Consider the following 22,525-nt stretch of genomic DNA (forward strand, 5'->3'; position numbering starts at 1 on the left):
TGCCACCACATAATTTGACAAGTGGTGCATAGGTGCATACCTGGGATCTGAACCAGCAAACCTCAGGCCACCGAAGCAGAGCACACAAACTTAACCACTGTGCCACCAGGCCAGCCCCACTGTCTGATTTTTTTTTTTTTACTTTCTATTAAGATTATGATAGTTTACAACCTTGTGAAATTTCAGTTGTACATTATTGTCAGTCATATTGTAGGTGCATCACTTCACCTTTTGTGCCCATCCCCATCCCCCCTTTCCCCTGGTAACCACCAATCAGTTCTCTTTGTCTACATGTTTAACTTTCACCTATGAGTGGAGTCATACAGAGTTTGTGAAATAAGTAGCTTATTTCACTTAACATAATACCCTGAAGGTCCATCCATGTTGTTGTGAATGGGACAATTTTATCCTTTTTATGGCTGAGTAATATTCCATTGTGTGTGTGTGTGTGTATGTATATATATATATATACACATACCATATGTTCTTTATCCAGTGATTGGTTGATGGGCACTTAGGTTGCTTCCACGTCTTAGCTATTGTAAATAACACTGTGATGAACATAGCAGTGCATGGGTCTTTTTGAATTGCTGATTTCAAGTTCTTTGGATAGGTACCCAGTAGTAGGGTGGCTGGGTCATAGGGTATTTCTATTTTTAATTTTTCAAGAAGTTTCCATACTGTTTTCTATAGTGGCCGCACCAGTTTGCAGTCCCACCAACAGTGTATGAGGGTTCCTTTTTCTCCACAGCCTCTCCAACATTTGTCACTCTTGGTTTTGGAAATTTTTGCCATTCTAACAGGTGTAAGGTGATATCTTTGTGTAGTTTTGATTTACATGTCCCTGATGATCAGTGATCCCACCATCTGATTTTTAATTACTGCATCCTAATCACTCTGTCAAGATACGTTATGTGGGCATGTATCAAATAGAATAAGTTCCAGTTCTCTGCCACTAATCAGCTCTATGGCCTTAGTCAAATCATTTAAATTCCTAATGCTTTAGTTTCCTTATCTTTAAAGTGAAAGAGTGATTTCTATTATCCTGTTCAGCACAAACATAGTCAGTTATGGTGAACAAGTTTTGTTTGTGGGTGTCTACAAAATACAGTGATTTTACTGTTCAGTTTACTTGATTCTGAGCTGCCCTCTTGTAAAAAATATTTTAGGGAAATTTTTGGCTAAGGATCGGGGAGACTCTTTTCTTCTTCCCAGGCCCTGAATTAATTGATTATTTTTATGAGGCAGTGAGTGAACAGTTCAGAAGTCCAGTGATAGACATCACTCAGAAACATTTTTCAACGAAGTCCTTTTGCTTTCAACTCGAGTTAACAATAAATAGCAATCAGCTATTACATGTGTTTTCAGCCCTCTGTGCTGGTGATTTACAGCCACCCGAGCAGTGGACCAAAAGACATTTGTTCATGGCCAACCACCCTGGACGTGACCTGATTACTGCTTTTCTCTCTTTAAGTTGACCTGTATCCCCCCTTTTTTTTTTTCTTAAATCTGATGATTGACAGTGTTGACATCAGTTTATAATTTGTCCTTATCGGGGTCACTCAGAGGCAGTTTATCTAATAGTAATATTACAAAGGAGCAAGCTGGCAGAAATTCTCAGGATAGGCAAAAAGATAAGGACCAAGAACATATCCTTCCCTCGCCTTGTTGTGAGTCATAAAAATTATCTTCTATGAATGAAAAGCCAAAGCCTTGTAGGACCTGGCCTTGTTATTGATAGTTTACTAGGCCAGTGTATTCACAGATCAAGGAAGCCTTGTCACATGACAGCCAAATAACACCCCCAGTCTGCTGGGCAGGATTGTATAAGGGGCCTGACTAATCAAGAGCCCAACTGCTTTTTTTCTTTGGATTAGAGTCTAATATGTTTGCTGGATAAATTTAGAAAATTAAGAAAAGAACAAAGAAGAAAATAGAAATCAGTAATCCCACTGCCTAGAGATAACCACAGTAGAATTTTGATGCTTGATTTAGCCTGTCTTTATGTATCTGTAGCTTTTATAATTGGGATTATACTGTACAGTATTATTTTGTAACCAGCTTTTTTCACTTTATACAACATCAGGAGCATATGTCCATGTCCTTTAGCACTCGTCTACAACCTGAGTTTTTAATGGTTGCCTAGTATCCACATTACCAAAGTGTTGGCCCCTTTTGTTGGACATTGAGGCGTTTTTTTTTTTTTTTGTATAAATAACACTGTATTGAACATCATTATATATACATTTTTTTAAAAAACATCCTTGCTCATTTACTTAGAGTTAATGCTTAGAATTAGAATGGCTTGTTCAGGGTCCGGCCCCGTGGCCGAGTGGTTAGGTTCACATGCTCCACTTCCCAGCCCAGGGTTTCACCGCTTCGGATCCTGGGTGCAGACCTAGTACTGCTCGTTAAGCCATGCTGAGGCAGTGTCCCACATAGCACAACCAGAAGGAGCTACAACTAAAATATAAAGCTATGCACTGAGGGGCTTTGGGGAGAAGAAGGAAAAGAAAAAAAAGATTGATGACAGATGTTAGCTCACGGCCAGTCTTTCCAAAAAAAAAAAAAAAAAAGAATGACTGTTTCAAAAAGTAATCACATATTTGAGACTTTCAGAATATATTGCCAGATTACCCTTCAGAAAAGGTGCACCAGTTTTCAGTTCCACCAGTAAGAGTGCCTGTTGTCCATACCTTCCCCACTGCTGAATTTTCACTGTTGGTAGTGGTGGTGATCTCTGCCAAACAGAACAGAAATAGTATCTTTTAAAATGTTTATTTCTTTTATTACTAGTGAGATCAACATTTTTGTGTATATTTGTTGGCCGTTAGTACTTGCCATTTGTAAATTTGCCTATTTTCTGTTGAGGTGTTGATCTTCTTACAGGATTGTAAGTGCTTTCAAGCTTTTTCTTAAGACTTTTCCTAGTCAAAAACAAGATAGATTAAAAGGAGGTGGTGCTAGGACACACTCCTGTTTGAGACCATTTAATGTTGATGTAAAAGCAAATAATGACATAAACAGGTTTAGATAGAAGGACATTCACTCTAACACTTGTTATAATAGTAAAAATTGTTAGTTTTCTAAAAGTCCAGCAATGAAGGTCCATAACTGTACATAGGATATGTTAACATCTGTGTTTTTAGAGATGCTGTATACGTACACACTTATGTATTCATAGATTGTCTCTGGAGAAATACACAAGAAACTGGTACGAGTAATTGCTTCCAGGAAGGGAACAGGAGGTTTAAGGTACAGAGGTGGAATGAGTGAATGTACCTCTTGAATTGTTTGATCATGTGTGTATTGTCTCTTTTTAAAAATAGACGTCTAAGGACCAGCCCCGTGTCCTAGTGGTTAAGTTTAGAGCGCTCCACTTGGGCAGCCCAGGTTCCGTTCCCAGGCGCGGACCTACACCACTCACTGGTGGCCATGATGTGGTGGCAACCCGCATACAAAATAAAGATTGTCACAGATGTTAGCTCAGGGCGAATCTTCCTCAGCCAAACAAAAAAAAGACATCTAAAATTAATTTGGTGAGGTAATGATATATTCATACAGTTAGGTACTAGTCATCCGTTTAAAATAATGTTCTAATCCAGATGAAAATTAATGTGGAAAGATGCTTATGAAAAAGCAAGTTATAAAACACCATGTACAATAAATCTCATTTAGAAATGTTTATAATGTGCATCTACACATGCAAACAGAAAAGGTTCTTAAACGATAAATATACTAGAGTGTTCATAGCCTGGGTAGGAGGATTCTTTTTTTCCTCCCTCTCTTTTAAAATGGAAATCAGTTGTTTGTATTAAAGATTGGGTTAGGATCCATGTTGAGATTTTTTTCCTGCCTGCTCTGATTTTAACAAAGATTTTGATTTGGGCTCCGAATAAGCACGAATAGTATTAATCTATGTCATGGATCTACAGGGTGGACTGTAGAATCAGACTACTGATTAATGAGCACGGTAAATTGTCTTAAGTTCTGAACAGTTTGCGGTGAAATGGAAGAGGGAATAATAGTGATCTTGAGCCTTTTTATGATCGTGACTGAATTCTTGATCCCAAAACCTGTGTGTTATTCATGCGAAACATTCTTTTGGGGAACATAGGCAGATGATTTGTTGAAGAAAAAATGAAGGAATGTCTTACTGTGTGTTCATTCTTAGGAAACTATACCTGTGGAGTTAATTATTATAAATAATTTGGCAAAGATTGGAGGTCTGTGCTCAAATTTAAGTATTTATTACTATGACTTTCTAAATTAAGTGTAGAACGTGTAATTGAAATTCCCTTTGTTGATTCTCAGTATGCCCTTTCAGGTGTTTACAGAAGTAGACTTCATGATGAAGCATATATTGTATACACCAGTATTAAGAAGTTTATGTTATTGACTGAGCTTATGGGCTAAGTGCTCATTAATGCCATTCACTTATTCGAATGGCTCCAGTGCTTAATTTTAGGGAAAGAACTTTTGATTTGATTGAATGTAATTAACCTCAAAAATGTTTTATTGACCACTTAACTTAAAATTAAAAGAAAATGTGCTTCACAGTTTGAAGAACCTCAGTAGTGTAAGTGAAAAATTTGACTAAAAGTTGAATTTTTATGTAAATATATCATAGTGTAAGAGCTGAATTTTAAAAATGATATGCCTTTTTTGTTCAGAGCATATCATTTAAATAATTCAGCTTTTTTGTGCTATGATACATTTACATAGAGAACATTTTCTAGATACTACAACTTTGTAAATCACAATGCTGTTTCTAGGGGCTGGCCCAGTGGCCAAGTGGTTAAGTTTGCACGCTCCGCTGCAGGCGGCCCAGTGTTTCGTTGGTTCGAATCCTGGGCGCGGACATGGCACTGCTCATCAAACCACGCTGAGGCAGCATCCCACATGCCACAACTAGAAGGACCCACAACGAAGAATGTGCAACTATGTACCAGGGGGCTTTGGGGTGAAAAAGGAAAAAATAAAATCTTTGAAAAACAAATGCTGTTTCTAAACAGGGAACACGCTGGCTAATACTTTAAGATAATTAAAAGAGGGATTGACCTCCATTGGGTCAGGGAGAATGTTGCTTATTTGACAAGATCTCTATGCTGGATCCTCTATAAGAGAAAAAAGTGACTGATGAGAAAAACTTGTAATATTTCTGCATGTAATGAGCAAAGAGAGAATCTTAAGATAATTTTAAATTATGATGGTGTTTTTTGGTTAGCACATATACAATTTTTATTGCATTACTATGAAAAATTTCATGAAACCTGTTATATTTTTAAAATGTGATTTTAATATAGGTTTTTTATCACTAAAGAATTATACTCTTTGCATGGTATGCGTGTATTTCCTATTTTGGTCACATTTACTAGGCACAATGGCATATGAACAATTTTTAGTACTCACAGTGATCTCAAGAGTCCAGAGGAGGTGGTGGATGGGATGTGGGATAACAGCAGTGCCTAATAGAAGTGGTTCAACATTCATTGTTTTGCCCAACATTTGTTAAACACTACTGTGTATTGTGCATTACTTTAGGCATTTGGAATACAAATGTGATAAGACACAGCCCTTAGTATAAAGGACCTTCGTTCTAACAACATACCTGTATATATACACACATAGAAACAAAAACACATGCCGAAATTATTAAATCTTGTTTTAGTACAACGTGGACCATCGGCAGATTATGTAGAGGATATAGGAGGGACACAGAGTAGTCAGTCATTCTACTGGGGTTTTGAGTCGAAGAGTCAGCTAAGATGTCTAGATGAGATTCTAAAAATATATGTTTTCCGAGTTTTAAACAGATGGCTTTGTTTAATTACCTAATGTGCTTTAGATGGCATGATAGTACTCCAGTGGGAGCTCATGGCTTATGTTGTTTGCATAATTCTTGTCATTTTTAACATCATTCTATTAGTTTCTTAGGGCTGCCATAACAAAGTACCACAAAATAAGTGGCTTCAAACAACAGAAATGTATTATTTCACAGTTCTGGAGGCCAGAAGTCCAAAACCAAGGTGTTGGCAGGGCCATGCTCTTTGAAGGCTCTGGGGTGAACCTGTTCTGCGCCTTGCTCTTAGCTTCTGGTGTTGCCATTCATCCTTGGTGCTCCTTCGGTTGTAGATGCGTCATCACTGCGGTCTCTAACTCCATCTTCACACGGCCATCTCCCCTGTGTCTTTCTTCTTATAAGGATTTCAGTCATATCAGATGAGTGTCCTTGGGGCCTGCCCGGTGGCACAGCAGTTGAGTTCGCACATTCCATTTTGGCGGCCTGGGGTTCACTGGTTCGGATCACGGATGTGGACGTGGCACCGTTTGGCAAGCCATGCTGTGGTAGGTGTCCCATATAGAAAGTAGAGGAAGATGGGCACGGATGTTAGCTCAGGGCCAGTCTTCCTCAGAAAAAGAGGAGGGTTGGCAGCAGTTAGCCCAGGGCTGATCTTCCTCAAAAAAAAAAAGAGATGAGTGTCCACCCTAGTGACCTCATCTTACTTGATTACATCTGCAAAGACCCTAGTATTTCCAAATAAGGTCGTGTTTCTAACTGGTGCTTAGGACTTCAACTTATATTTTTTTTAGCAGGGGCACAATTCAATCTGTGACAATCGTTTAATTACATTTGTACTGTGCCATGTCAATATAGTTATTTAAATGCTTTTTTATGATGTGAGGTTAACAAAGCCCTGGTTGCATTAATAATGTTAAGTATTTGTAGTTCATTAAGTGAGCCTTTGGAGTTTGGGTGAATTTCTTCCAGAGACCAGAAGGGTGAAGCACAGATTGTGGAGCTCTAGGAGCTCAACAGAAAAAAAGACTAAAAGTTTTGCTACTTGTTTGTTAAGAACAGTGATTTGTTATTCAGGTGCTGTTTTGACTTAAAACTTTTTAGTGAATATTTGTAATAGTTAATTTTCAGTCATTAGAGATATTTTACTAGTTAGCCATCTTAAATAATTAAATTTGCATTCATCTTCAAAGTCAAAATTACCTTCTTCACTGCTCTGGTACACGTATGAAACTTCCTGTTTTTTCCTAAGATGTAATGACTGTGACTCACGACATTATGGAATAGATTATGTTTTAAAATTGCTTAAGCCAGTAATGATTGACTACCAATGGCTTTTTAAAAAAATTACTGTTAATCTTCGTTTCAAGTATGGCAGATTTTTATTAGAAAGCTTAATACTTAAATACATTTCTGAGTAGTGTTCTGATATTAAATCTCACAAAAAATATTTCTCCACTTGGAATTTTTTTCTATTGCTTTAACATTAGAGGTTTTTTTTTCAGTTAATCAAGACTATTTCTTCGCATATTTTTTGCAGTGTAGAGAAGATACCCTTCAAAATGGAGTCATTTGATTCTTTATTGTTTTAATAGCACATAGCTGCTGTAAAGGCATCCATACTAGCCATACCATAAAATTAATGCATAAATAGCTTTGGGGGCAATTATCCATAAACCATAGAGAACTTATATACTTCATAATAGTCGTAATTTCTATATACACACATACCATAGACCATAGTGCTTGCACACATTGTACAATGGCAAATACCAAAGAGAGCAGGCAAAGAATGAAAGTTGGCAGCCTTACTCTTACACTTGTTCTAAGTGGATGTAGGGGAAATAAGTAGCTTAATGAAAATAATATGGATAAACTCTACCTGTCAATAGTAAATGCCACATCTTTCTCTTAAGGTGTAGGTGGTGCCCCTAGAATAATCCTAGTGAAGAAAATACAAAATCTTTGTATAAAAAAGTGCACGTTTGTCCTATGTCTACAAACCTTTTCCTCCAGATGCATTTGTATCCAAAACAATTCACACTACTTGAATACATTGAAAGAGTTCAAAAGCACGCCAACATACACATAGACACACACCTAAAACCAGAGGAATGCTTTCCGATGAGATTGAGAATGAGGATAAGAAGTAAAGGAGAGAGTCTCCTATGTTACTGGAGTCAGTGAGATGAACTGCATTTTCAAACATAAATTATCTCTATTTTGAATTAGTTTCTAAACATATGCTATAGGATGGACACACACCAATGTGAAAAGCTGTCACAGAATTTCATAATTCAGGGACATAGCTTAAGTGCTTCATAATATGGAAAAAACTCCTAAAAACAGCCAATTGGTTTGATTTCTTAGAAGTTATAAAAAATGCATTTCAGAAGGTGATTTTTAACAATTAGCAACAGAAGAGGACATTAAGAAATAAAATACATGGGAACATAAGAACTGAAGTCCTTAGAAATACCAAAAGAGATGGAATCAGACTTCGCAGTAGAATTTAAAGAATGTGGTTAAAGGAAAAATTAACTGGAATCTTTGCCACAGGTTAAATATTTAACCACTTCAAACAGAAATGATTTAGTCCTCTCACGTATTTCTGAAATGTACTGTAACATGTAGTTTTCCATGTCAGGCATGTAATTTCATTAGCAAAAGTCCCTTTGTTTTAGCCTTAAAATCACCTCTGATCCACCAAAGTTTATGCTAACAATTACCAGACTACTATTTTAATAGCATTTAAATAGCGTTATGGAGGTTTAATTCATGTGCCATGAAGTTCATTTGAAAGTGCACAGTTGAGTGGTTTTTACTATGTTCACAGAGTTATGTAACCATCACCACAGTCTAATTGAGACTATTTTCATTACTCCAAAAAGAAATTCAGTAACCATTTGCAGTTCCTGGGGGCAACCACCAATCTACTTCTGTTTATATTTATGTTCATAACATTTTAAACTTGGAACATTATTGTTCTCGCGCCTATTCCAGGTCATTGGCTCAGAGGTTTAAAAGCTTTTAAACAAGCCAAATTTACAAGTCCTGTGGCATCCTCGCTCAGAAAATGTTCAAATGATCCTTTCACGATGTTATGATTGTTCCATCTTCTAAGAGTTTTTGATCTGGAACATGTGTTTCAAATTCTGTGTCTGTGCCACTTGCTAATGGTTCTAAACTCAATTAGAAGGAATAAAAACATTTTGTCTGGACTCAAAACTGAGTTTGTTCTATTTGTGTTAACCATTCTAGGCTTTCCGTAGTAGAAATAACTTTAGGAATTTCCTGCAGCATGCGTTGTCTTCAATAATAATGTCATCTTCATCACTGTCTTCATCCTTTGGCTCAGTGTTTGGTTCAGTCTGCCGTAGATAGCCAAGAAGGCTGTTATCGGTAAATTGGCTGGAGCTGCCGTAAGTCCTCCTGTTCCTAACAGTCTCCTGATTTATTTGTCTCACTGTTATGATGAGGTTGCAGCTGTTTGCAATCATCATGTCTGTTACTTGATCAAAACTCTTCCTGAAACTTCTATATCAACTCTAAAACCTCATCATTAACAGCCAATAGTCCTGTGCTGTGAGCCAGACCTCCTGGAACAAGCCAGGCTATAAAGATGCCTGGGACCTTCTCTAAGCCATGTGGTGTATCCCCTTAGGCTGAAACCATCCCAGCTATAAAGTTCTAGGCAATGTTCAGTCTTGTGTTTGTAAAGATGAACTAACCCTACCACGTATTTCTGGGAGAATGTCCACGTCTGTAATGGAAGACACAGGTCTAAAGTCTTGGGGCAACCAGTAACTGGATGTGGCTTTTTTCTGTGGTTGACAGAACACAATGCATTGATTAAAATGTTTTCCTTCTTCATTAGTGTGTCTTTATCAAAGGTACTATTGTCTGCTTCTTCCTTCTTTTGTATAAAAAGCCTAAGCAGTGGGTTGCCTGTTGAAACAGCTTTGTGGTAATTATCGTGATTATTTTTGTAAGATTGGCACCTGAGCTAACATCTGTGGCCAATCTTCTTTTTTCTTCTTCTTCTTCTTCTCCCCAAAGCCCTCCAGTACATAGTTGTAAATTCTAGCTGTAGGTCCTTCTGGCTCTGCTATGTGGGTCACCACCTCACTGTGGCCTGATGAGCGGTGCTAGGTCTGCGCCCAGGATCTGAACCAGCGAAACCCTGGGCCATCTAAGTGGAGTGTGCAAACTTGGCTCCTATCATGATTATTTATAGGGAGTCAGTCTCCCTGGATATCTGCATAGCCAAATAAAATGTCAACATTAAGTGTCTTATGAAAATGTTGCAGTCATCCATAAAACTCCTCAAAATGTGAACTTTTGCTCTTTCTAGCAAAAACTGACGAAACTCAGTGCCAAACCAACTCTTCACCCTTGGGATGCCCTGGCAGCCATGGTCATGCTGAGTGCGGGGCTGCCCCTCTGGAGTGCCAGAGGTGGTTTGGGTCTCAATGCTGAGCTCCACTGAGCTCCATAGGGCGGCTGGGGCGGCCTGGTGGTTGCCTGGCAGTGTGGCAGATGGAGACACAACTCCCTCCCATCCTCTGCTTTGGTGGCTGCAGGGCTCCTGTGGAGGATGAGAGGGCAACTAGCCCATCTACCTCCGTGCTCTCGGCTGCCTCCTCCACAACCGGGCTCCTGACTCAGGCCAGCAGCACCAACCTAAGAGACTTTAAGTGAAAATATTAAAGACATTTTGGAGAAAAAGATCACCTGTAATTCTGCCATCTTAACATAATTTTACCCATTTGTTAAAAATTACCTTCCAGGTCTTGTCCATGACTATATGTTTTCATGCAGTGGCAATCTAATTTGCATGCTATTCTATATCCTTTTCTCCATTAAAATGACCTTTATTCTATATATCTGACAACTTTTAATAATAAAAAACCTGGAGGAAATAGAAACTTTTGTTTTGTGTGCAGATACCAGGTAGGTGGGTTTTCTGTATTTTTCTCTCCCCTCCAATCCCCTACATTCCAACATTATCGCTAGATTAGAGGTCAATCCCCTCTCCTTGGCACCTGCCCATGGCTATCTTTACCTACTTGACTAGGCTATATATATAATATATATGTATATATTTATATGCTGTGTGTGGATGTGTGTATTCGTGTATATGTATATTTTAAACACAACATCTCACCATCTTGAAATCTTCCATACCCCTCATACAAACATGTACCACTGCTTGCTAATTCTTTCTGTGCCAGTGTTGGCTACCATGGTGCCATTTTTCCCAACCACTGTTCCTCCTCGAGATCCCTGACTGCCTACCCTGTTTATGTCAGAGCTTTCTTTGACATCTTTCTCTCTGGGCCTTCTTACCTTTCTCCTTACCCAGTACAAAGCCTGAATGTGCTTTCACAAAGAAACCTTAAATTATCTCAGCATACTTTATTGCACTCAGACCTTTTTACATCCAAAGACTTTTTACCACTCTTCTCCAGTATTAATACCCCGTTTTCTTCTGTATTCACAATTCCTGTGCTCCATATATACTTATTTTCTAAATATCGTCTTCCCCACTTTGATTTCACTTAAATTCTTTTTTTAAAAAATCCTCTCCCATCGTTTTCTTTTGGTGCCTTCCTTCAATCCCAAAGTTTCTGTTTTTTGTCAGTCATCTTTCTCCCTTTTACTCTTAACCTCCCTGGTAATTGTTTTCTCACCCTTCTCCAAAAGCTCACACTCGGATATGTATATTGTGTTCGCTTGAATGCTTCGGAATAAATATCTGCCTTTCAAAACGGTGCAATCTAAACTATTAGCATGGAAATAACCCCTGGGAAGATGAGGTCTCCACTTGAAAGCTTCAAATAGAGATGCTCCTGCTAGTGTTGAATGGTGGAGTTTTATCTAATATCATCTGGGTGAAATGGGGTGACTACTTGAACCACTCAAAATGTCCACTATTGTGAAATGAGAATAAATTGTCAATTTTACACTTCTGTCTAGTCCATGCTGAAGTTCTTTCCAGGGATGGGAGGAACTCATAATCTACAAAGCAACCCAGTCCGTTTTGTACCACTGTTGATTGTTATAACCGTTCATCCTTGTATTGGGTTAAAATCTACTGGCTATACTTATATTCATTGGCTCTAATTCTGCTCTCATGCTACACAGAATTTGGATCCTTTCTCTACATGACAGCCTTTTAGATATCTAAAGGTAGTTATTCTATCCTCTACACCTCTTTCTGCACAATTTTTTTTTCCCTTTGAGATAAACACTCTCAACTCTTCCACTATTCCTCATAGGACACCATTTTCATCATCCCAATTACTCTCTGTGGACATTACACATTGTTAATGTCTCTTCTAAAATGTGATCAGAACTGAAAATAATATTCACTATGTAGCTGCATTGGATCTGGATGTGGCACATCTGGACATTAGTGCAGACTGAAGTTGCTTTAAGTTTTTTAGCAGCCATATAATGTTGACGCATGATGAATTTGTAATTAAAATCCCCAGATTTTAGGAGGTTTGCCTTCACATGACTTCTTTCTAAACCCAGATTGCATCTTTCTTTAGTTGTGCAAGAGATTTTTCAAGTCAGAATCTAAGACTTTACACATATCCCTATTAAATTTTATCTCATAACCTATCAGCCAGCCGTGGGTTCTTTGAATCTTAATTTTTGTCATCCAGCTTATGTTGATTCAACAAGAGGTTTTGAAGCTAGTGTTAGAATGTTTTCAGACATCTGGGAAACAACCAAAAGTCATGGAGACTGTCTTCCAAAAATTGTTGTATGCAGATATAACTCAGCTCTTAAGGTGTATATAAATTAATATTATTGTAAGTTGCCAAGGCCAGGAAAGGCTGAAGTCCATTGCCAGCCTGCAATTGTGTTGAACATTACTCCAAGAGAGATAATGTTCCAAAACATATTGGGCCAACGTAATGCCAAAAGAGCTGCTAATTCTTCTCGAGAAATCAATCAATACACATATGAAGTAGAGACAGAGTCATGGTGACCATTCTTTTATTTTACGTTTGACAAGCATATATTGAGCACAGTGGCAGGAAACAGTGGGAAATTGTGGAGAACCAGGTTTGCCTGGGGCAACCCTGATTTCTGCCTCTTGTCTTAGTGTAATTATTAGTTGTGTCATTTTTCTCTTTCACTTGTGTTCAGGTTCGGAGGATGAATTAGCTGGCCACCCTTCTCGTACCCAGTTCCTTTGAGCATTTTCATCTGGACTAGGTACTGCACGGCTATAATTTGGCAGCTCTAATGAGGCTGCAGTAGTGCTTCTGTTCTGTTTGAGCAGATGCTTCCTTGACCATGGGAAGTTGATAGCAAAAGTAACTGCAATTAAGGTCTACACGTAGTTAGTATTTTTTCTGCGCCACCCTCTAGAGGGCAGTATTACACACATCTGAAATGATCCAGTTCCAACAAAAAATGGACTCTGTTTATGCATGAAAATCAGAAACATTTGATGCTCTTAAAGAACACATTGAAACCAATATTGCAAATAAAACTTATCTTTTGCTAAGCAAACAAGTAAAGAAATATTAAGAATTCGTTAACATTCTGAACATTCAGTTTTTTTTAATTGTAAAAACTGGACTTTGATGCCTTGAATATACAATGATCCATTATAGCAATTGTACGTGGACGTTAAGAATCTGCGTATTTTTATGCTTCTTTCATTTTTTTCCTAATTAATGATTTTGTATGGTTAATAATTTTAATATATTCTCCATTGCATAGTTTCCATATTTATGTAAAATAAGCACTTAAAAATGAATAGTTGTGTTCATCCGGCTTAAATATTACTTGCTTCCAAAAGAGAAAACAAAAATGTTAGTTTTTACTTTATGACTTGAATCATGTAGTAATATAGAACTCTAGTATTTAGAATTAGAATGTTTCTTAGAGATTATGTAATTAATGTCATCAGTGGATAATTTGTTAGCTCCTAATATCAAAAGTATATTGCCTGTGTTTCACGTTTTGGATTTCCTAATGTAATGTTCTCTTTTTAGAAAAGGTGGACAAGTCCTATTTTCAAGAGAAGATGACTTTTAACAGTTTTGAAGGATCTAAAACTTGTGTACCTGCAGACATCGATAAGGATGAAGAATTTGTAGAAGAGTTTAATAGATTAAAAACTTTTGCTAATTTTCCAAGTAGTAGTCCTGTTTCAGCCTCAACACTAGCACGAGCTGGTTTTCTCTATACTGGTGAAGGGGACACTGTGCAGTGCTTTAGTTGTCACGCAGCAGTAGATAGATGGCAATATGGAGACTCAGCAGTTGGAAGACACAGGAAAGTATCCCCAAATTGCAGATTTATCAATGGCTTTTATTTTGAAAATAATGCTGCGCAACCTACAAATCCTGGTGTCCAGAATGGTCAGTACAAAGTTGAAAACTATCTGGGAAACAGAAATCATTTTGTTTTAGGCAGGCCATCTGAGACTCATGCAGAATACCTTTTGAGAACTGGACAGGTTGTAGACATATCAGATACCATATACCCAAGGAACCCTGCCATGTGTAGTGAAGAAGCTAGATTAAAGTCATTTCAAAATTGGCCAGACTATGCCCACTTAACCCCAGGAGAGTTAGCTAGTGCTGGACTCTACTACACAGGTATTGATGATCAAGTGCAGTGCTTTTGTTGTGGTGGAAAACTGAAAAACTGGGAACCTTGTGATCGTGCGTGGTCAGAACACAGGCGACACTTTCCTAATTGCTTCTTTGTTTTGGGCCGGAATGTTAATATTCGAAGTGAATCTGATGTCGTGAGTTCTGATAGGAATTTCTCAAATTCAACAAATCTTCCAAGAAATCCAGCCATGGCAGATTATGAAGCACGGATCATTACTTTTGGGACGTGGATATACTCAGTTAACAAGGAGCAGCTTGCAAGAGCTGGATTTTATGCTTTAGGTAAACTTTATTATAAAAGCAGGCTAATAAATAACTTTTCAGCTGTCCCAGGGCTCCTAAAAAGTAAATAGATTCCTTGAACCCCCTTGAACTGGTAAATATTTAGATGTAGGCTGGCATGATTATGTCAGTATTAGTCTGTGAACCCTTATGTTGAATATGTAATATAACCACTGAATTTAATGTGAAAAAGACTACCATATTAGGAATCATGTTTATATTCATGTAATTGCTTTTTGGAGAAGGGTGACATGCAAAAGATGATAGCTATCTCTGATAAAAGGATGGGTCTGATGGTAATACTAACTATAATTTATTGAGCACCTACTATTTGTGCTCAATACATACATTACATGCATTGTCTGTATGCCTCATAAGAAGAGTTAACATTAGAGAGTTTAGTTTGGCTGATATTAAAATTGATTAATTACCTTTTGTCCATAGACTATATATTTGAAAGCTGCCCTGTACAATGCCTTATTGCTTCAAATGAGCGCTTTTCAAATGGACTCTTATAGACATGCGGGAAGGACCATTAGTGTGATGGCTTCCAGGGATATTCAGAAATATCCCATTCTATATCTGACCTATATTCTTTAAGATTGAATCGTGCCAAAATACAAAACATCAGTTATTTCAATATTTTATTTACATAGTATCATATGGCAATCTTGGGGATTTGTTTAGTGTCATGTATCTATAACCTTAGAGAAACTTATCTTGTAACTTCGTTTTGCTGAACTATATTGTTAAAGTTTCACAGTTTGAAAAAATGTAGTATTGATGGCCCCAAATGACATACGTTAAAAAGAACATAACAGTCGTAATTTTTCACATAAAAATTGGGCAATTTTATTTTTGTCTTCTGTAAAATACCTCAAATTAAATCAGTGAAGTTAGTATGTATTTCCTTTTCAAGTGACTGTATCTATTACTTGGGTGTGAATATGAATGCCTATGAGATTTTCATGTAATTTAGAAATGCTTAATCTCATGGTGTTTAAACAGGGTATTTCTGTGTAAGCTTCTCATTACACATATACACCTGTTTGTACTTGTGTGTTTTCTTAGGTGAAGGTGATAAAGTGCAGTGCTTTCACTGTGGAGGAGGGCTAACTGATTGGAAGCCCAGTGAAGATCCTTGGGAACAACATGCTAAGTGGTATCCAGGGTAAGGGAAATGTTCATTCAGTTACAGGCAGGTTGGACGGTATGCAGTGGGAAGACTTAAGAACTTTTTGCCTCAACTATTTTTTGCCTTCAACATGGCTTGAAATTCACACCAGGTTTATAAAAATGGGGTCACCTACTTTATAGGAAATAAAAAAAAAGCACCTAAGCCTTCGCTGGTAATCAAAACATTCATTGCCTGTTTATCATATCTATGACATTCAGATGATTCCATTTCTAAACACCAAATTAGGAATGTATACTTTTGTTGTTCTTGGAAGTAGGCTCTGTCACAATGGGCACAAGAGAGCCCGTGTTGCCAAGGAGACTCCTTAAGAGCCCGTCAGACCCCCAGAAATATTACTGTGTCTCACCGATTCTGAGACACACAGTTGTTCACATGTTCCAGATCTCTGAAATCAGGACACATCTGGTGGTGGGTCATAATTTAATTGGCAGCAGTGGTACACAAAATAATCATGCTTCTTAACAATCAGTGGCATCTTAGAATGATGATGACATACTCTAAATGTCTTTTTGCCATCTTGCCTCTTTAAAGCACACAGATATATAAGTGATGTGAATTTTTGGCCTACAAAATAGTACAACTTACAACTTCAGAATAATCATTTGAAAATAAATCTTCACCTTAAACAATTGGAAAGATTGAAAGCCTAAAGAATTTCTTTAAAATGTACAGTTTGTTAATCCTCTGAATAAAATTTAAGATTAATTATTTAAAATTTTTTTTTTAAAAAGTCAAAGTGCTAATTTAATAACTTGCTTAAAAGTTGAAAATTCTTAAGTTGGTATTTTTCGCTCTGCTAATATTAGCATAAGTAGCATAACAAAGGGAACATATTTTTTTAACCTTAAAATGACAGTTGAATAGGGAATTAACATTTTATTTTGCGGCTCCTTAGAAATAGTGAAAAGCAAGTTAATGGTATTAAGGTGATGGAGATTCTATCTTTACTTATGGTTCACTAATTTATCAGCTACTAACGTTTAACCTTCTTTTAATTATTAGGTGTAAATATCTGTTAGAAGAGAAGGGGCAGGAGTATATAAGCAATATTCATTTAACCTGTTCACTGGAGGAGTCTCTGGTAAGTCACACTGTAGAGTATATATTTTCAAATGTTATGTAATTTGTTTTGCAGTGATTTCTTGGTGTAAAATTCACAGTATCGTATTTTAAATTAATGATGTATGGTGAGCTTTAAAGGGGAGATCTTGAGGAGTGCTTGTTATTCTTGAAGCAAGTTTGTGAAAAGGGGATCAGGAGGTATCGAAATTGGTAGCGCGGCCTGGGGTGGCTAAGGCGTCAGTACCGTGTGCAGAGAGCCCTGGACGAGAGTGGGAGACCAGAGTTGCCGTTATGGCTCTGCTGTGAACTTTATTGCCTCAGTCAAGTTGTTTAATCTCCTTGAGCCTCACCTTCTTGTCTGGGAAGTGAATGGATGAAGTTAGAGGATCTTTTAACTTCCTTCTAGTTTTTGTCAAGCTATGCCTCTTATGAATAGTCATATGTTGAATTGGAACAAAGCCAATGTATAAATTCACGATTAATTTAACTTTTCAAATTGAGGTAATTGCCTTCTACCAAAAAGAATTCTAACTTATAATTTATATTTCTATTTTAGGTAAGAACTGCTGAAAAAACAACTGAAAGAATTGGTAAATACACTTATTAAAATAAATATACTTTTAATTTCACTGCCAATTTATTATGGTTGTTATTTATAAGGTGGAAGCTAAAGTTATTCTTTCAAGGTCATCAAGGTATATTTATTTGAGATGAGACTGTTATAAATTTAAGAATTAATGAAGTGCTTATAAATTTAAGTCAGATATTTATATATAAAGATCATTCATACAGATGTTGGACAGTTTTTCCAACTTCAGGAGAGCAACTATAGGCTGTCCATCACCATTTCTGTTAAAATCACAGAAGAAAGGGTTAAGGGTATTTTTGTCCTGGGGCTTCTTTCGTAAGCCAGGATCATGAATCCAGTGCTCTAATGTGCTGTCACCATGGTCAGCCCTCACCCACCTGCTTCCTTATCGCATGCCCTCTTTGTGCCTTCTCCAGCTTCTTCACAGAGGGGTATGGTTTGGTTTGTTTACCTCCTGTTACCTCAGAGAGAGGTAGAAGTTTTTTATCACAAAGATTATTTACTCACCGTAGACAGCTTTAAAAACCAGAAAGTGGGCAAAGATATTATGTTAAGCCAAGAAGATAGTGTTATCCCCAATTTTCAGATGAAGAAACAGAGACAAAGAGGTTGAGTGACCTGCCCACAGTTCTGTTACAAAACATCAGTGGAACCAGTACTGTAAACAAGGTCTTCTGAATCATGCGTCGCACTGCACATCTCAGGCTCAACTTAGGCGTCATATTTCAAAAAGAGTAGAAAGTTTAATTTAGAGTATGTCTGGTGATTCCCCACTCCTTATACTCATAGCATCATCTATTGAGTGTCTTAAGGACTGCAAGGCAAAAGAATATTATATATGTTCCTAAAGATGCTTGAGAAGGAGAGCCACTTTGATATTGTTTGATATGGGGTTTGTAATGGACATAAATAATACAATTTAAGAAATCATTTATTCCAGCCTATATTTTTGAAATTATCCAGAAATATTCTATAACATTTCTGGATAATGATCATCCTTACAATGCATACTGTTCTTTTCATGATTAGTGAGATTCTTGTTCTAGTTTAGGGTTAATGTTTTTAAATTCAGATATAATTCATGTAGCAACAATTTCACCCTTATAAAGTGTACACTTTAGTTGTTTTTGCTATATCCACAGGGTTGTGCAACCATCACTACTATTTAATTGCAGAACATTATCATAACCCCAAAAAGAAACCCCATACCCCATTGCCTCTCCCCTCCCCCCACCCCCCGGCACAAATAACCACTAATCTACTTCTGTCTCTGTGGATTTGCCCATTCTGGACATTTCTTATAAATGAAATCATAATATGTGGCCTCAAGGTTCATCCATGTTCTAGTACTCATATATGAGTACTTCATTCTTTTCTATGGTGGAAAAATATTCCTTTGTATGGCTAGTACCACATTTTCTTTATCCATTCATCAGTTGGTGGTCATTTGGCTTGTTTCCACTTTTTGGCTATTGTGAATGATGCTGATGCTGCTATGAACATTCATGTACAAGTTTTTGTGTGGACATATATTTTTAATTCTCTTGGGTATATATTTAGGGATGGAACTGCTGGATCATCTGGTAACTCTACGTTTAAACCTTTTGATAAACTGGCAGACAGTTTTGCAAAGTGGCTGTGCCATTTTGTAGTCCCACCAGCAATGTATGAGGGTTCCAGTTTGTCTCTACATCCTTGTTAACAACAAGTGTCTGTTATTGTCTCTCGTTTTATTACAGCCATCTTAGTGGGTGTGAAGTGGTATTTCATTGTGGTTTTGATTTGCATATCCCTGATGGCAAATGATGTTGAGCATCTTTTCATGTGGTTATTAGCCATTTGTATATCTTTGGAGAAAGGTCTCTTCATCTCCTTTGCCCATTTTTTAGCTGGGTTGTCTTTTTATTATTGAGTTGTAAGAGTTCTTATATAGTCTAGTTCTTCATATATATATATCCCTTTCAAATATATGTTTTATAAATATTTTCTCCTCTAGGTTTTCTTGTTGGTGTCCTTTGAAGCATATAAGTTTTTAATTTTGATGAAGTCTAATTTATATATTTTTTGTCATCTATGCTTTTGGTGTCATATCTAAGCAACCATTGCATAATCCAAGGTCATCTCTGTTTTCCTGTAACAGTTTTATGGTTTTAGCTCTTACGTTCACCTCTTTGGTGCATTTTGAGGATCATATACATAATACATTGATTTTTGTACATGGTCTTGAGGTAGGAGTCCATTTAATTCTTTTTCATGTGGGTATCTTGTTGTCCCTCCTTTTGGTTTTTACCAAGTTAAGCTTGAGATAACCTGCAGGATATCCAGGTAGGTGGATATTAAAACCTGGAACTCCTCATATAAGTGAGGGTAAAATTGTGGAAGCAGGGAAAGTTTCCAGAGAGATCGTTAAAAAAATAGCATCAATGAGGGCATGGAAGAGAACGACCACCAATGTCTATTTAGGTGGGCAGACGGAGCCAGCAAAACAAACTGAAAAACACAAGTCAGAGATAGTAGAACCACAAAAGAGTGATTGATGTCCAGCTGCCCTCTGGACATCTCCACCTAGAAATCTCAAAAGCAGCTCAAAGTCAGCATCTCTAAAAACCACTCGGGGGCCGGCCTGGTGGTGCAGTGGTTAATTTTGCATGTTCTGCTTCAGCGTTTGCCACTTCGGATCCCGGGTGTGGACCTCTGAGAGAGAAGAAACTGATACATTCAAGGTCACAGACTAGGACTTCCCCCTATTTCCCATGATTTTTTCAAAAAAATTGCTAATGACCCAGTAAATGTATCCACCCTGTAAGTACCTTAGGTTAGTTGTTAATGAATACAACTGATTTGAAAAAGTTCAGATTTTTGAAGGACTTAACCCTTTTCTTACCTGTTTTACCTTGTCTTGCACTATTTCATCATAGTCTTTAAAGCACCTAATCTCCATTCACAGTGCTACAAAATAAATATTCACTGCATTTTCAATTGTAAAATTCTGAAAGTGATCCTTCAGTGCCTAAGTATTTCAAAATCTTTCCAAAGCATCTTCGGTTTGCTGGTTTATTTATTTATTTATTTTTGCTTGCTGCTTGAGTTTTTTTTTCCTAACTGTACTTTGCTCTTGAGTTGTGTTGATGAAGATAATTGTTTAAACTCTTATTTTTCCTTACCAATTTTCATTTCAGATGATACCATCTTCCGCAATCCCATGGTACAAGAAGCTATACGAATGGGATTCAGTTTCAGGGACATTAAGAAAATAATGGAGGAAAAAATTCACACATCTGGGAGCAACTATAGATCACTCGAAATTTTGGTTGCAGATCTAGTGAATGCTCAGAAAGACAATACACAAGATGAATCAAGTCAGACTTCATTGCAGCAAGGTATGCTTGGCTGTTTTTAAAAAGCAAGAAACACCTAACAGCACTTCATTATGGATAGTATCTTATATGACTTTGTGGCCTATTAATTCCTCTCACATCCCCCTTAGGATAAACTTTTTTTTAACTTTTTATTAGGAAAAATTTCAAGCATACTCAAAAATGGAGAGTATAGTATGAACCCTCATGTACTCATCAACCAGCTTCAATAATTATCAACACTTTTCTAATCTCGTTTCATTTCTTCCTCCAACTGTTTTTTGCTGTAGCATTGCAAAGTAAATGCCAGATATCCTATATATCATTTACATATAAATACTTCAATAGATATCTAACAGATAAGGACTTTTTTTAAAAACATAACCATAATACTGTGTGTGAGTCTGCTCAGACTGCTATAAAAGAATACCATAGACTGAGTGGCTTAAACAATAGACATTTATTTCTCACAGTTCTGGGGGCTGGAAGTTCAAGATCAAGGTGCTGGCAGATTTCATGGCTGCCTTCCCTCTGTGTCCTCATGTGGCTAAGAGAGAACACTCTAGTGTCTCTTCCTCTTCTTATAAAGACTGATCCTATCATGGTGGGTCCCACTCTCATGACCTTATCTAAACCTCATTGTCTCCCAAAGGCCCCATCTCCAAGTACCATCACATTGGGGGTTAGGGCTTTAACATGTGAACTGGGGGGAGACGTAGACATTTAGTCCGTAACATACTGTTATCACATTTAACAAAATTAACAGTAATTCCATAATGTCATCTGAAACTAAATTGGTTTTAATTTTCCCCATTGTCTTAAAATGTTTTCACAGTTGATTTGTTCTAATCAGGATCCAAGTAAGATTCAGTGATCCATTAATTTTAAAAGTGTGTGTTTATGCTCTGTTTTAGATAAAGAACAACAAAGGCTAACTTTCATCATTGTGTATAGAAGCTATAAGTTTTGTAATTGAAACTGTTTGGATTTAGAGTGTTCTGCAACTTTTCATATGATGTAAATATATAAAGGGTCATATTACTAAATAGAGGTTGAATGGATGGCACCCTATTACTGTAAATCATATATACAAAGAGTATTAAATAATGTAGAAGAGAAGCATATAAACTCCTTTTAGGAAAAAAGATCAAAAATCCAAGTTTCTCCTTTAAGGATGATAGCTATTATAGTGCTTGCCAGCATCATTGAAAGTTAAAGAAAAGGTTTCAAACTGAATACATTTTGGGGTACTTTATTATAGTCATTGTTCTCTCAGCTCTCTCCCAAAAGATGAGAATTTTCCTAGTGCTAATGAACCTAAAAGTTTACTTGCTTTTTTTGTGCGTGTGTGTTTGAGGAGGATTCGCCCTGAGCTAACATCCAATGGCAATCTTCCTCTTTGTTTTGTTTTTTTTTTGGCTTGAGGAAGACTAGCCCTGAGCTAACGTCTCTGCCATTCTTCCTCTACTTTGTATGTGCGATGCCTCCACCGCAGGCTGACAAGCAGAGTAGGCCCACGCACAGGATCTGAACTCATGAACCTGGGCCCCCAAAGTGGACTCGGAACTTTAACCACTGGGCCACAGGGCT

At 37.2% G+C, this 22,525-nt stretch overlaps 1 protein-coding gene and 1 pseudogene across 15 annotated transcripts in view; one reads left to right on the top strand and one right to left on the bottom strand.

Moving 5' to 3' along the window:
• XIAP (X-linked inhibitor of apoptosis) overlaps window positions 1-22,525 on the top strand; it is a 39,755-nt gene that overhangs the window by 5,985 nt on the left and 11,245 nt on the right. For 3 of the 15 annotated variants that reach the window (XM_070257516.1, XM_005614482.4, XM_070257520.1), the window contains exons 3-8: window positions 12,965-13,033; window positions 13,822-14,730; window positions 15,802-15,901; window positions 16,931-17,009; window positions 17,547-17,580; window positions 20,759-20,959. In XM_070257516.1, the coding sequence (XP_070113617.1) occupies window positions 13,854-14,730; window positions 15,802-15,901; window positions 16,931-17,009; window positions 17,547-17,580; window positions 20,759-20,959 (1,291 nt within the window). In that variant the 5' untranslated portion in view covers window positions 12,965-13,033; window positions 13,822-13,853. Of the gene's footprint in view, window positions 1-6,205; window positions 6,349-12,964; window positions 13,034-13,821; window positions 14,731-15,801; window positions 15,902-16,930; window positions 17,010-17,546; window positions 17,581-20,758; window positions 20,960-22,525 lie in introns of all 15 variants that reach the window. The other 12 variants (XM_005614484.4, XM_023633942.2, XM_014729160.3 and 9 more) reach the window with 5 other exon arrangements.
• On the bottom strand, window positions 8,894-10,601 carry LOC111771481 (partitioning defective 6 homolog beta pseudogene; annotated as a pseudogene).

This window comes from Equus caballus, chromosome X (assembly GCF_041296265.1).
Source record: "Equus caballus isolate H_3958 breed thoroughbred chromosome X, TB-T2T, whole genome shotgun sequence".
NCBI lineage: Eukaryota > Metazoa > Chordata > Mammalia > Perissodactyla > Equidae > Equus > Equus caballus.